Below are 12,500 nucleotides of genomic sequence, written 5' to 3'. Positions count from 1 at the left end.
GGTAAGAGTGGAGGGGCGGCAGGTAGCCTAGTGGTTAGAGTGGAGGGGCGGCAGGTAGTCTAGTGGTTAGAGTGGAGGGCGGCAGGTAGCCTAGTGGTTAGAGTGGAGGGGCGGCAGGTAGTCTAGTGGTTAGAGTGGAGGGCGGCAGGTAGTCTAGTGGTTAGAGTGGAGGGGCGGCAGGTAGCCTAGTGGTTAGAGTGGAGGGCGGCAGGTAGTCTAGTGGTTAGAGTGGAGGGCGGCAGGTAGTCTAGTGGTTAGAGTGGAGGGGCGGCAGGTAGTCTAGTGGTTAGAGTGGAGGGGCGGCAGGTAGCATAGTGGTTAGAGTGGAGGGGCGGCAGGTAGTCTAGTGGTTAGAGTGGAGGGGCGGCAGGTAGCCTAGTGGTTAGAGTGGAGGGGCGGCAGGTAGTCTAGTGGTTAGAGTGGAGGGGCGGCAGGTAGCCTAGTGGTTAGAGTGGAGGGTCGGCAGGGTAGCCTAGTGGTAAGAGTGGAGGGCGGCAGGTAGCCTAGTGGTTAGAGTGGAGGGGCGGCAGGTAGTCTAGTGGTTAGAGTGGAGGGGCGGCAGGTAGTCTAGTGGTTAGAGTGGAGGGCGGCAGTTAGCCTAGTGGTTAGAGTGGAGGGGTGGCAGGTAGCCTAGTGGTTAGAATGGAGGGGCGGCTGGTAGCCTAGTGGTAAGAGTGGAGGGGCGGCAGGTAGCCTAGTGGTTAGAGTGGAGGGGCGGCAGGTAGTCTAGTGGTTAGAGTGGAGGGGCGGCAGGTAGTCTAGTGGTTAGAGTGGAGGGCGGCAGGTAGCCTAGTGGTTAGAGTGGAGGGCGGCAGGTAGTCTAGTGGTTAGAGTGGAGGGGCGGCAGGTAGTCTAGTGGTTAGAGTGGAGGGGCGGCAGGTAGTCTAGTGGTTAGAGTGGAGGGGCGGCAGGTAGCCTAGTGGTTAGAGTGGAGGGGCGGCAGGTAGTCTAGTGGTTAGAGTGGAGGGCGGCAGGTAGCCTAGTGGTTAGAGTGGAGGGTCGGCAGGGTAGCCTAGTGGTAAGAGTGGAGGGGCGGCAGGTAGCCTAGTGGTTAGAGTGGAGGGGTGGCAGGTAGCCTAGTGGTTAGAATGGAGGGGCGGCTGGTAGCCTAGTGGTAAGAGTGGAGGGGCGGCAGGTAGCCTAGTGGTTAGAGTGGAGGGGTGGCAGGTAGCCTAGTGGTAAGAGTGGAGGGGCGGCAGGTAGCCTAGTGGTTAGAGTGGAGGGGCGGCAGTTAGCCTAGTGGTTAGAGTGGAGGGGTGGCAGGTAGCCTAGTGGTTAGAATGGAGGGGCGGCTGGTAGCCTAGTGGTAGAGTGGAGGGCGGCAGGTAGCCTAGTGGTTAGAGTGGAGGGCGGCAGGTAGTCTAGTGGTTAGAGTGGAGGGGCGGCAGGTAGTCTAGTGGTTAGAGTGGAGGGGCGGCAGGTAGCCTAGTGGTTAGAGTGGAGGGGCGGCAGGTAGTCTAGTGGTTAGAGTGGAGGGGCGGCAGGTAGTCTAGTGGTTAGAGTGGAGGGGCGGCAGGTAGTCTAGTGGTTAGAGTGGAGGGGCGGCAGGTAGCCTAGTGGTTAGAGTGGAGGGGCGGCAGGTAGTCTAGTGGTTAGAGTGGAGGGGTGGCAGGTAGCCTAGTGGTTAGAGTGGAGGGTCGGCAGGGTAGCCTAGTGGTAAGAGTGGAGGGGCGGCAGGTAGCCTAGTGGTTAGAGTGGAGGGGCGGCAGGTAGTCTAGTGGTTAGAGTGGAGGGGCGGCAGGTAGTCTAGTGGTTAGAGTGGAGGGGCGGCAGGTAGCCTAGTGGTTAGAGTGGAGGGGTGGCAGGTAGCCTAGTGGTTAGAATGGAGGGGCGGCTGGTAGCCTAGTGGTTAGAGTGGAGGGGCGGCAGGTAGCCTAGTGGTTAGAGTGGAAGGGGGCAGGGTAGCCTAGTGGTTAGAGGGAGAGTGGAGGGCGGCAGGTAGCCTAGTGGTTAGAGTGGAGGGGTGGCAGGTAGCCTAGTGGTTAGAGTGGAGGGGCGGCAGGGTAGCCTAGTGGTAAGAGTGGAGGGGCGGCAGATAGCCTAGTGGTTAGAGTGGAGGGGCGGCAGGTAGCCTAGTGGTTAGAGTGGAGGGGTGGCAGGTAGCCTAGTGGTTAGAGGGGAGGGGCGGCAGGTAGCCTAGTGGTTAGAGTGGAGGGGCGGCAGGTAGTCTAGTGGTTAGAGTGGAGGGGCGGCAGGTAGCCTAGTGGTTAGAGTGGAGGGGTGGCAGGTAGCCTAGTGGTTAGAGTGGAGGGGCGGCAGGTAGCCTAGTGGTTAGAGTGGAGGGGCGGCAGGTAGCCTAGTGGTTAGAGTGTAGAGGTGGCAGGTAGCCTAGTGGTTAGAGTGGAGGGGCGGCAGGTAGCCTAGTGGTTAGAGTGGAGGGGCGACAGGTAGCCTAGTGGTTAGAGCGGAGGGGCGGCAAGTTGGTGTTGGAGTGTTGGACTAGTAACTGGAAGATTGCAAGATTGAATTGCCGAACTGACAAGGTAAAAATCTGTCGTTCTGCCCCTGATCAAGGCAGTTAACCCACTGTTCCTAGGCCGTCATTGAAAATAAGATTTTGCTCTTAACTGACTTGCCTAGTAAAATAAAAATGAATATTGAATAGAGTAAGCTATTCTGGGGAAGCTATACTTTAACAGAAAGACTCAAAATCAAATCAAATCAAATCAAGTTTTATTTATTTGTCACATACACATGGTTAGCAGATGTTAATGCGAGTGTAGCGAAATGCTTGTGCTTCTAGTTCCGACAATGCAATGATAACCAACAAGTAATCTAACTAACAATTCCAAAACTACTGTCTTATACACAGTGTAAGGGGATAAGGAATATGTACATAAGGATATATGAATGAGTGATGGTACAGAGCAGCATACAGTAGATGGTATCGAGTACAGTATATACATATGAGATGAGTATGTAGACAAAGTAAACAAAGTGGCATAGTTAAAGTGGCTAGTGATACATGTATTACATAAGGATGCAGTCGATGATGTAGAGTACAGTATATACGTATGCATATGAGATGAATAATGTAGGTTAAGTAACATTATATAAGGTAGCATTGTTTAAAGTGGCTAGTGATATATTTACATCATTTCCCATCAATTCCCATTATTAAAGTGGCTGGAGTTGGGTCAGTGTCAATGACAGTGTGTTGGCAGCAGCCACTCAATGTTAGTGGTGGCTGTTTAACAGTCTGATGGCCTTGAGATAGAAGCTGTTTTTCAGTCTCTCGGTCCCAGCTTTGATGCACCTGTACTGACCTGGCCTTCTGGATGATAGCGGGGTGAACAGGCAGTGGTTCGGGTGGTTGGTCCTTGATGATCTTTATGGCCTTCCTGTAACATCGGGTGGTGTAGGTGTCCTGGAGGGCAGGTAGTTTGCCCCCGGTGATGCGTTGTGCAGACCTCACTACCCTCTGGAGAGCCTTACGGTTGAGGGCGGAGCAGTTGCCGTACCAGGCGGTGATACAGCCCGCCAGGATGCTCTCAATTGTGCATCTGTAGAAGTTTGTGAGTGATTTTGGTGACAAGCCAAATTTCTTCAGCCTCCTGAGGTTGAAGAGGCGCTGCCTTCTTCACGACGCTGTCAGTGTGAGTGGACCAATTCAGTTTGTCTGTGATGTGTATGCCGAGGAACTTAAAACTTGCTACCCTCTCCACTACTGTTCCATCGATGTGGATAGGGGGGTGTTCCCTCTGCTGTTTCCTGAAGTCCACAATCATCTCCTTAGTTTTGTTGACGTTGAGTGTGAGGTTATTTTCCTGACACCACACTCCGAGGGCCCTCACCTCCTCCCTGTAGGCCGTCTCGTCGTTGTTGGTAATCAAGCCTACCACTGCTGTGTCGTCCGCAAACTTGATGATTGAGTTGGAGGCGTGCGTGGCCACGCAGTCGTGGGTGAACAGGGAGTACAGGAGAGGGCTCAGAACGCACCCTTGTGGGGCCCCCGTGTTGAGGATCAGCGGGGAGGAGATGTTGTTGCCTACCCTCACCACCTGGGGGCGGCCCGTCAGGAAGTCCAGTACCCAGTTGCACAGGGCGGTGTCGAGACCCAGGGTCTCGAGCTTGATGACGAGCTTGGAGGGTACTATGGTGTTGAATGCCGAGCTGTAGTCGATGAACAGCATTCTCACATAGGTATTCCTCTTGTCCAGGTGGGTTAGGGCAGTGTGCAGTGTGGTTGAGATTGCATCGTCTGTGGACCGATTTGGGCGGTAAGCAAATTGGAGTGGGTCTAGGGTGTCAGGTAGGGTGGAGGTGATATGGTCCTTGACTAGTCTCTCAAAGCACTTCATGATGACGGAAGTGAGTGCTACGGGGCGGTAGTCGTTTAGCTCAGTTACCTTAGCTTTCTTGGGAACAGGAACAATGGTGGCCCTCTTGAAGCATGTGGGAACAGCAGACTGGTATAGGGATTGATTGAATATGTCCGTACTCACAAATATGTTTTCTGTTAAAGTATTCATGCAAATAGCCTACATAATGGGCAGCTGTAGTAAGTAGTCTTCTCTACGTCTACCACCAATTTAGGCAGATTTGTCCACATTTGTTCACTATTGTTATGTTTATTTCATTCCACTAGAGGGCCTGGTTGCACCCCAAAGAGAGAGATAAGCTTTCCTCATGAACCAAAAGTGACTCGACTGTAAATATCACATTTGACGTCCATTACGCGCGACCGTGAAGACGAGCTCTTTTTGTCGAGGAGAGCGCGCATTCGAGCACTTTGTTTATTATCGGCGGGGAGCTATGATTAGAATTAGCACATCCGGGGAACCGATCCAGAAACGCTTCTATCTTTTGACTTGATGATTGACACCGTCGTCTACGGCGCATACCTTCATACCTTCGCCCTGACAGGTAGTCGACTGTGCTGTGACAATGTCGGAGGTCTGACGGTAAGACTCTCACATAAATAACGATATACATTTCACACAATTATGTTTCTTAAACAGTTTTTAACGTTTTTTAAGGAGTTTTTTTTTTTTTTACTATTTGAGGCACTAAACTTGAGGCATAAATATTATTTTCCTGAAATATTATTTTTGGCGGTCAGAAATACGATCTGTGCCTGCTTTTATCTTGACTGTAAAAGTATAACAAACGTATGATTGTGTTATTGTTAAATATAGATCAGGCTGATCCAAATGTCCCTCTCTGTGGTCAGTTAAAACATGTAAATAGTGGTGTCTTCAAAATAATGGTTTTGAACTTTATTCTAGCCTACAGTCTCAAAGAACAGCAGTCTCAAAGAACAGCAGTCTGAAATGGGCTCTGGTAAAATGTCCTGTTAACTTTTTTGAAAAGTCTGTCAATTATTAGACTAACTGAAATTATGGTTTAGTAATATTGTCCGTTTCTGCTGCAGAAGTAGGCTACAGACAAAAAAAAAACGGGTTAGGGTTAGGGTTAGGGGGGAAATACTTAGGTGTAGAGTGTATCTGTGTCAAACAATTGTGAAGACAACTGAAACACAGTACAGCAAGTGTGTCACGACATGTTATACTACTAGCTCTGTAGTCTTTACAAAAAAAATATTGCAGTTAAAAATATTGCAGTTTTGAAACTGCAGTAAAGTGCAGTAACTGCCTGTGGTATTTTGGACTCAGAATAACCGCACTGTACTGCAGTAAAACACTGCAAAATTACTGTAGTAAATAAAACAAAATAGTGTTATTTTTGATGCAGCGCACTGAATTTATACTTCATTGTACTGCAGTTATACTTCATTGTACTGCAGTTATACTTCATTGTACTGCATTTATACTTCATTGTACTGCATTTATACTTCATTGTACTGCAGTTATACTTCATTGTACTGAAGTTATATTTAATTGTACTGCAGTTATACTTCATTGTACTGCATTTATAATTCATTGTACTGCAGTTATACTTCATTGTACTGAAGTTATACTTCATTGTACTGAAGTTATATTTCATTGTACTGCAGTTATACTTCATTGTACTGCATTTATACTTCATTGTACTGCAGTTATACTTCATTGTACTGCAGTTATACTTCATTGTACTGAAGTTATATTTCATTGTACTGCAGTTATATTTCATTGTACTGCAGTTGTACTGCACTCTGATTGCCATCTTTGTTGTTTTGTTCAGCTATTTGGCAAATGTCATACTACATATTTGGATTGTCAGTATTTCCCCTCTTTGATGACACCATGACTTCAACATGCCACAGAGTCCACTGAGCTGTGGTATCTGATTTGGATTAGTTTTGTATTTAGGGTTTACCCACCTATTGTTTTATTTTTTTACCACAACATCCCAGAGTTCCACATGCCATGGCCTGAACTGAGTACACTGATTGGTCATTGAGTTGTGAAGTCTGACAGACAGACAGACAGACAGGAAGGAGTTGCATGTCTTTACTTTAGTACCCAATGAATCCTTCTGATTATGGATTATGACTCACAGAGACAAGAAGACAACTTTTTCCCAGCGTGCCTCATGGAACGATACCAGGAAGACTTGGCTGGTCTGGACCCTGTCTTTCTAGAGGAGGAGGAATGGGATCTGTACAACTCCCTCTCGGCTCTGTCCCTGCCCAGTCCCCAACCCCACTCCCCTCTCTGGTCCCAGGGCGGAGGTAATGAGAGCTCCGATGACCCTACCACCCCGGGGGTGGGTGGAGGGGTCCCCAGCCCAGATTCCTACCTGAGACCCAGGTATGTTGAATGGTTTTAATATCCTCCTGCCATGGACAAGGCCAGCAGGTTGCCCTAGTGGTTAGGGGCGTTGGGCCAGTAACCGAAAGGCCACTTGTTGAAATCCCAGAGCCCCTTAGGTGAAAAATCTGTAGATGTGCCCTTGAGCAAACCACTTAACCATAATTGCTCTATAATCACTGATCCCTGGCTCTGACATCATTCTCAGTGGGATATGCAAATAAAACACACATTTCCAATTCGTACATGTGTGAAAAAAGGACAAATGTAAGCATCTAATTATTATATGAAAATTAGCTGTGTTAACTGTATCTGGTAACATTCATCAACTTTTCTGATTTATATTTGTTTTGTACTGTATATAATCCCTGTCAAATAAACTTCATGAAATAAATCATAAAACACTTTTTTTTTATTTTTCTTGAACATATTCAGGACGCAGGAGACAGAGGTCCTCCTGAGAGGAGCAGCCCTCCTGCCTCCTCCAGTACCCCCTCGGAGGAGAACCTCCAGGGCTGCTCTGCTGACTAATGCTCAGAAGAGGTTCTCCTGTGATCTGACTGTACCCGCTATCAGACTGAACCGCTTTAATACAGCCACATATAGTCATGTGAGTATCACTGTGTTGGCCCTAGGTTTTCTAACCTCAAGAGGGTCTTTAAATAAAAGTTAAATGTAAAAAAAAAACTTGCGTTCTGGGCGATTGGGGATTTAGTTCACTGGAAACAAAGATATCTATGTTGAGATGGAGGAAAGATGTTAAAGGCCCAATGCAGCCATTTAAAATGAAAATATCTCAATATCAAATCATTTCTGGGTAACAATTAAGTACCTTTACTGTGATTATTTTCAATTAAAACAATTTTTTTATTTTATTTTAAAAAAGGAAACCAAAAAAGTTTCTTAGCCAAAAAAGAGCAATTTCTCAAGCAAGAATTTTGCTAGGACTGTCTGGGAGTGGTCTGAGTAGGAAGGGGAACATTGAAAACGATCTGTTATTGGCAGAAAGGTTTGGAACTATCTCTCTTATTGGTCGATTAAAACTCCATCCATCCAAACAGGCTGAAATTTCAGGCATTCTTTTCACACAGCTCCTACACTAAAAAAGCACAATTCACAATTTCACAGAATTATTCCAAACTCAATAATTTAGAAATAAATATAAAACACGGGGAAAATCACATTTTATGACTACTTTGGACCTTTAACAGTAAGTGTTATTTTGAGTTAAATGCGGTTTAAATTTTTTATTTTTTTGTCGTGGGTTCGATTCCTGTTGGGGGTCACAATACTAAAAATGTATGCCCTCACTGTATACTGTAAGTCGCTTTGGATAAATGCTTTGAATAAAAGCTTCTACTGAGTTGAATATACAGTATTGTATATTTTTAGCTGGATACCTGGAGCATCAAACTGATAGACACTCCACAAGGAAGCACCAAACAACTGGCTTCTCTCTGCATGTTGACGTCCAAGTAAGAAACAGCACATCCCGTTCAGATGTTTGAATATCAATCCAATGAACTGAGTCGTTTTCTTTTTTTTTGTAACATTCAAGATGAGACGCGAACCATGGAAAACGTCTTTGCGTTTGCCACTCTTTCAAAGTTTCTCCTTTTGTGAAACGCAGAAATGCTACCATAGCCGTTGCACTTTCATAAAAATAAAAGAAGAAAACGTTCCTTAAAGGTCTCTCTCCGTCTCTCTCCGTCTCTCTCCGTCAGACTGTTGTCTAGGTACCCCCACACTGACCAGGTGTCTAACTCAGGGGTGGTGTGGGGGCGTGTGTCACCTATCCACCCTTCCTTACTGCAGGAGGCTGAGATCACCGTCAATGTGTCAACTCCCTGGGTCCTTCACCAATTACCCATTCCCACCATGTGTAAGTAAGACACACAGCTAACACATATGTATACCGCTGTAACGTGTGGTAGCTAAGCTACAATTATATTGCCGCGTAATTATGGCAACTTAATTGCTGTTCACGTTTAAGTGTATCGGCAATCAAAATTGTCTAAAAGGATATGTGAGATGTAATGGTTTATCCCAGACGTATTGCTGTATTTTTCATCGTGTGTTACGTTAAAGTGTCTTTAGAAAAAGGGAGATAGGTTTGAATATGCTTCTACACCTGCATTGCTTGCCGTTTGGTGTTTCTGGCTGGGTTTCTGTACAGCACTTTGAGATATCAGCTGATGTAAAAAGGGCTTTATAAATACATTTGATTTGATTTTAATTTGACATACATACATACATACATACATACATACATACATACATACATACATACATACATACATACATACATACATTTTTTGGGGACTGTGACTAGAGTTGTTGTTGACCTTGACCACCTTGTTGGCCTTGACCACCTTGTTGACCTTGACCACCTTGTTGACCTTGACCACCTTGTTGACCTTGACCCCTTGTTGACCTTGACCACCTTGTTGGCCTTGACCCCTTGTTGACCTTGACCACCTTGTTGACCTTGACCACCTTGTTGGCCTTGACCACCTTGTTGACCTTGACCCCTTGTTGACCTTGACCACCTTGTTGACCTTGACCACCTTGTTGACCTTGACCACCTTGTTGGCCTTGACCACCTTGTTGGCCTTGACCCCTTGTTGACCCTGACCACCTTGTTGACCTTGACCACCTTGTTGGCCTTGACCCCTTGTTGACCTTGACCACCTTGTTGGCCTTGACCACCTTGTTGGCCTTGACCACCTTGTTGACCTTGACCACCTTGTTGACCTTGACCACCTTGTTCTTTCTCCTCCAGTGAACAAGACAGTCCAGACCCTGATAGATGAGATCTTGCTGCTTCTGGAACAGACTAACCCAAGAGACAGTGGATACTACCTCCTGAAGTTGTGTGATTCTGAAGAGTACCTCAGGAAGTAAGTATACCGCTCCGCAAACCGAACTCCAACCCAATCACCATTCCTTAGCCTCCCGGCGTCATTCCCCTTCACGGCTGGTTATACAGCTGGTCTATCGACACGTCTGTAGACTGTTGCCGCCGTGACATCGTGAACATTCTGTTGTCGCCGTGACATCGTGAACATTCTGTTGTCGCCGTGACATCGTGAACATTCTGTTGTCGCCGTGACATCGTGAACATTCTGTTGTCGCCGTGACATCGTGAACATTCTGTTGTCGCCGTGACATCGTGAACATTCTGTTGTCGCCGTGACATCGTGAACAAAAAAAAATAAAAACAGTGCATTCTGCTGGAGAATCGTATACGTTTTTTTGTCAGTCAGGTAACCATGACAACGGAGACAGATCTGTCCCGTCTATAGACGTTCCACCGGAGTATAACCAGCGGCATTTGTAGCGTTCTAATTGTCTCGATATTGTAATTTATAAACCAGCCTTTACCCTCTCTAGCCCTCAGGCAACTCTACCCTCCTGGCCTTGACCTATTTCCAAGTGAGAGGACAAGCCCTCTTTGTTTGGTATCTCTCCCTGCACAATAACGCTTCAGCTGATATTCTTCCTGTTTGCTGTTACTTCCTGTGTGATATTCTTCCTGTCTGCTGTTACTGTGTAATATTCTTCCTGTCTGCTGTTACTGTGTGATAGTCTTCCTGTCTGCTGTTACTGTGTGATATTCTTCATGTCTGCTGTTACTTCCTGTGTGATATTCTTCCTGTCTGCTGTTACTTCCTGTGTGATATTCTTCCTGTCTGCTGTTACTGTGTGATATTCTTCCTGTCTGCTGTTACTGTGTGATAGTCTTCATGTCTGCTGTTACTGTGTGATAGTCTTCCTGTCTGCTGTTACTGTGTGATAGTCTTCCTGTCTGCTGTTACTGTGTGATAGTCTTCCTGTCTGCTGTTACTGTGTGATATTCTTCCTGTCTGCTGTTACTGTGTGATATTCTTCATGTCTGCTGTTACTTCCTGTGTGATATTCTTCCTGTCTGCTGTTACTTCCTGTGTGATATTCTTCCTGTCTGCTGTTACTTCCTGTGTGATATTCTTCATGTCTGCTGTTACTGTGTGATAGTCTTCATGTCTGCTGTTACTGTGTGATATTCTTCCTGTCTGCTGTTACTGTGTGATAGTCTTCATGTCTGCTGTTACTGTGTGATAGTCTTCCTGTCTGCTGTTACTGTGTGATAGTCTTCCTGTCTGCTGTTACTGTGTGATATTCTTCCTGTCTGCTGTTACTGTGTGATAGTCTTCATGTCTGCTGTTACTGTGTGATAGTCTTCATGTCTGCTGTTACTGTGTGATATTCTTCCTGTCTGCTGTTACTGTGTGATATTCTTCATGTCTGCTGTTACTTCCTGTGTGATATTCTTCCTGTCTGCTGTTACTTCCTGTGTGATATTCTTCATGTCTGCTTCATTGTGTTCAATGGTGTTATTTGCCCCCTAGTGGCGCTTTCTGGTACTTAGAAAGTCAACGCAAACGGGAAGTTCAGAATTTGTTTTGCAGCATAGAAGCAGCTACAAACAACGCTACAGTGCAGGTCTTCCAATGTAGTTATTTCTTGTCACGCTTCAGCCTTGGAAAAATATTTGTTTGTAAGTTTGATTCAAGCATTTAGCTAATGATGATAATCTTGTTATTGATAGAGTTTCTTACATATCAATGTTGGTTGCATTTACTCACAAATTGCAATGCCTTTTGTGTATGTCGTTAGCTGTATTACTTTGCTCATGCGTCATGCAAACGAATGGTAAAATATACAATACTGTAGTTTTGTTACTGTTTTAGTGTAATATGCTTTGTTATTCTACATAGATGGTTATACATTATTAGAGTAATGAAAGGAGCAATCACCATATGGTTAACAATTAGCTATATGGTTTGGCATCATGCCAGATGCATGGTACCTTAGCGCGTGCTTTGTATTTATGCAACTTCAAATGTTTAATGTACAGCTACAGTATGTCGGTGTGAATTGAACACTAAAGTATATTCTTTTCTGTATTTTGCAGTTTCACAACATAAACGTTTCAATATATTCATTCAAGAAAAGTCACGCCTTGGGAGTTTTATTGAAGACTTAGTTGTTAGCTATCTGTCTAGTTTTGCATGGGAACGCAACTCAAGGGCAGAATAGTGAAAAAACAAATATTTTTCCAAGGCTGAAGCGTGACTTCATGTCTGCTGTTACTGTGTGATATTCTTCCTGTCTGCTGTTACTGTGTGATAGTCTTCATGTCTGCTGTTACTGTGTGATAGTCTTCCTGTCTGCTGTTACTGTGTGATATTCTTCCTGTCTGCTGTTACTGTGTCATAGTCTTCCTGTCTGCTGTTACTGTGTGATAGTCTTCCTGTCTGCTGTTACTGTGTGATAGTCTTCCTGTCTGCTGTTACTGTGTGATAGTCTTCCTGTCTGATGTTACTGTGTGATAGTCTTCCTGTCTGCTGTTACTGTGTGATAGTCTTCCTGTCTGCTGTTACTGTGTGATAGTCTTCTTGTCTGCTGTTACTGTGTGATAGTCTTCCTGTCTGCTGTTACTGTGTGATAGTCTTCCTGTCTGCTGTTACTGTGTGATAGTCTTCCTGTCTGCTGTTACTGTGTGATAGTCTTCCTGTCTGCTGTTACTGTGTGATAGTCTTGCTGTCTGCTGTTACTTCCTGTGTGATATTCTTCATGTCTGCTGTTACTGTGTGATAGTCTTCATGTCTGCTGTTACTGTGTGATAGTCTTCCTGTCTGCTGTTACTGTGTAATATTCTTCCTGTCTGCTGTTACTGTGTAATATTCTTCATGTCTGCTGTTACTGTGTCTTCCTGTACGTTTCCTGTTCTTTACCTTGTTGTATTCCTCAGTGAGGAGATGCTGG

General features: G+C 45.6%; 1 protein-coding gene across 4 annotated transcripts in view; it reads left to right on the top strand.

The window, feature by feature from the left end:
• Positions 1–4,674: 4,674 nt before the first annotated feature.
• pik3c2g (phosphatidylinositol-4-phosphate 3-kinase catalytic subunit type 2 gamma) overlaps positions 4,675–12,500 on the top strand; it is an 81,870-nt gene continuing 74,044 nt past the window's right edge. For 2 of the 4 annotated variants that reach the window (XR_008067021.1, XM_052466568.1), the window contains exons 1-7: positions 4,675–4,904; positions 6,442–6,692; positions 7,128–7,302; positions 8,085–8,167; positions 8,417–8,574; positions 9,475–9,592; positions 12,487–12,500. The exon at positions 12,487–12,500 is cut by the window's right edge and continues 98 nt beyond it. Coding sequence is in view for 3 of the 4 variants with exons in the window: in XM_052466568.1 (XP_052322528.1) it covers positions 4,815–4,904; positions 6,442–6,692; positions 7,128–7,302; positions 8,085–8,167; positions 8,417–8,574; positions 9,475–9,592; positions 12,487–12,500 (889 nt within the window). In the remaining variant the exon portion in view is untranslated. Of the gene's footprint in view, positions 4,905–6,441; positions 6,693–7,127; positions 7,303–8,084; positions 8,168–8,416; positions 8,575–9,474; positions 9,593–11,128; positions 11,230–12,486 lie in introns of those variants that run through there. The other 2 variants (XM_052466570.1, XM_052466569.1) reach the window with 2 other exon arrangements.

Source organism: Oncorhynchus keta, chromosome 17, assembly GCF_023373465.1.
Source record: "Oncorhynchus keta strain PuntledgeMale-10-30-2019 chromosome 17, Oket_V2, whole genome shotgun sequence".
Lineage (NCBI taxonomy): Eukaryota > Metazoa > Chordata > Actinopteri > Salmoniformes > Salmonidae > Oncorhynchus > Oncorhynchus keta.
The sequence above is the reverse complement of the archived record's forward strand: the minus strand, read 5'-3'. Positions and strand labels throughout refer to the sequence as shown.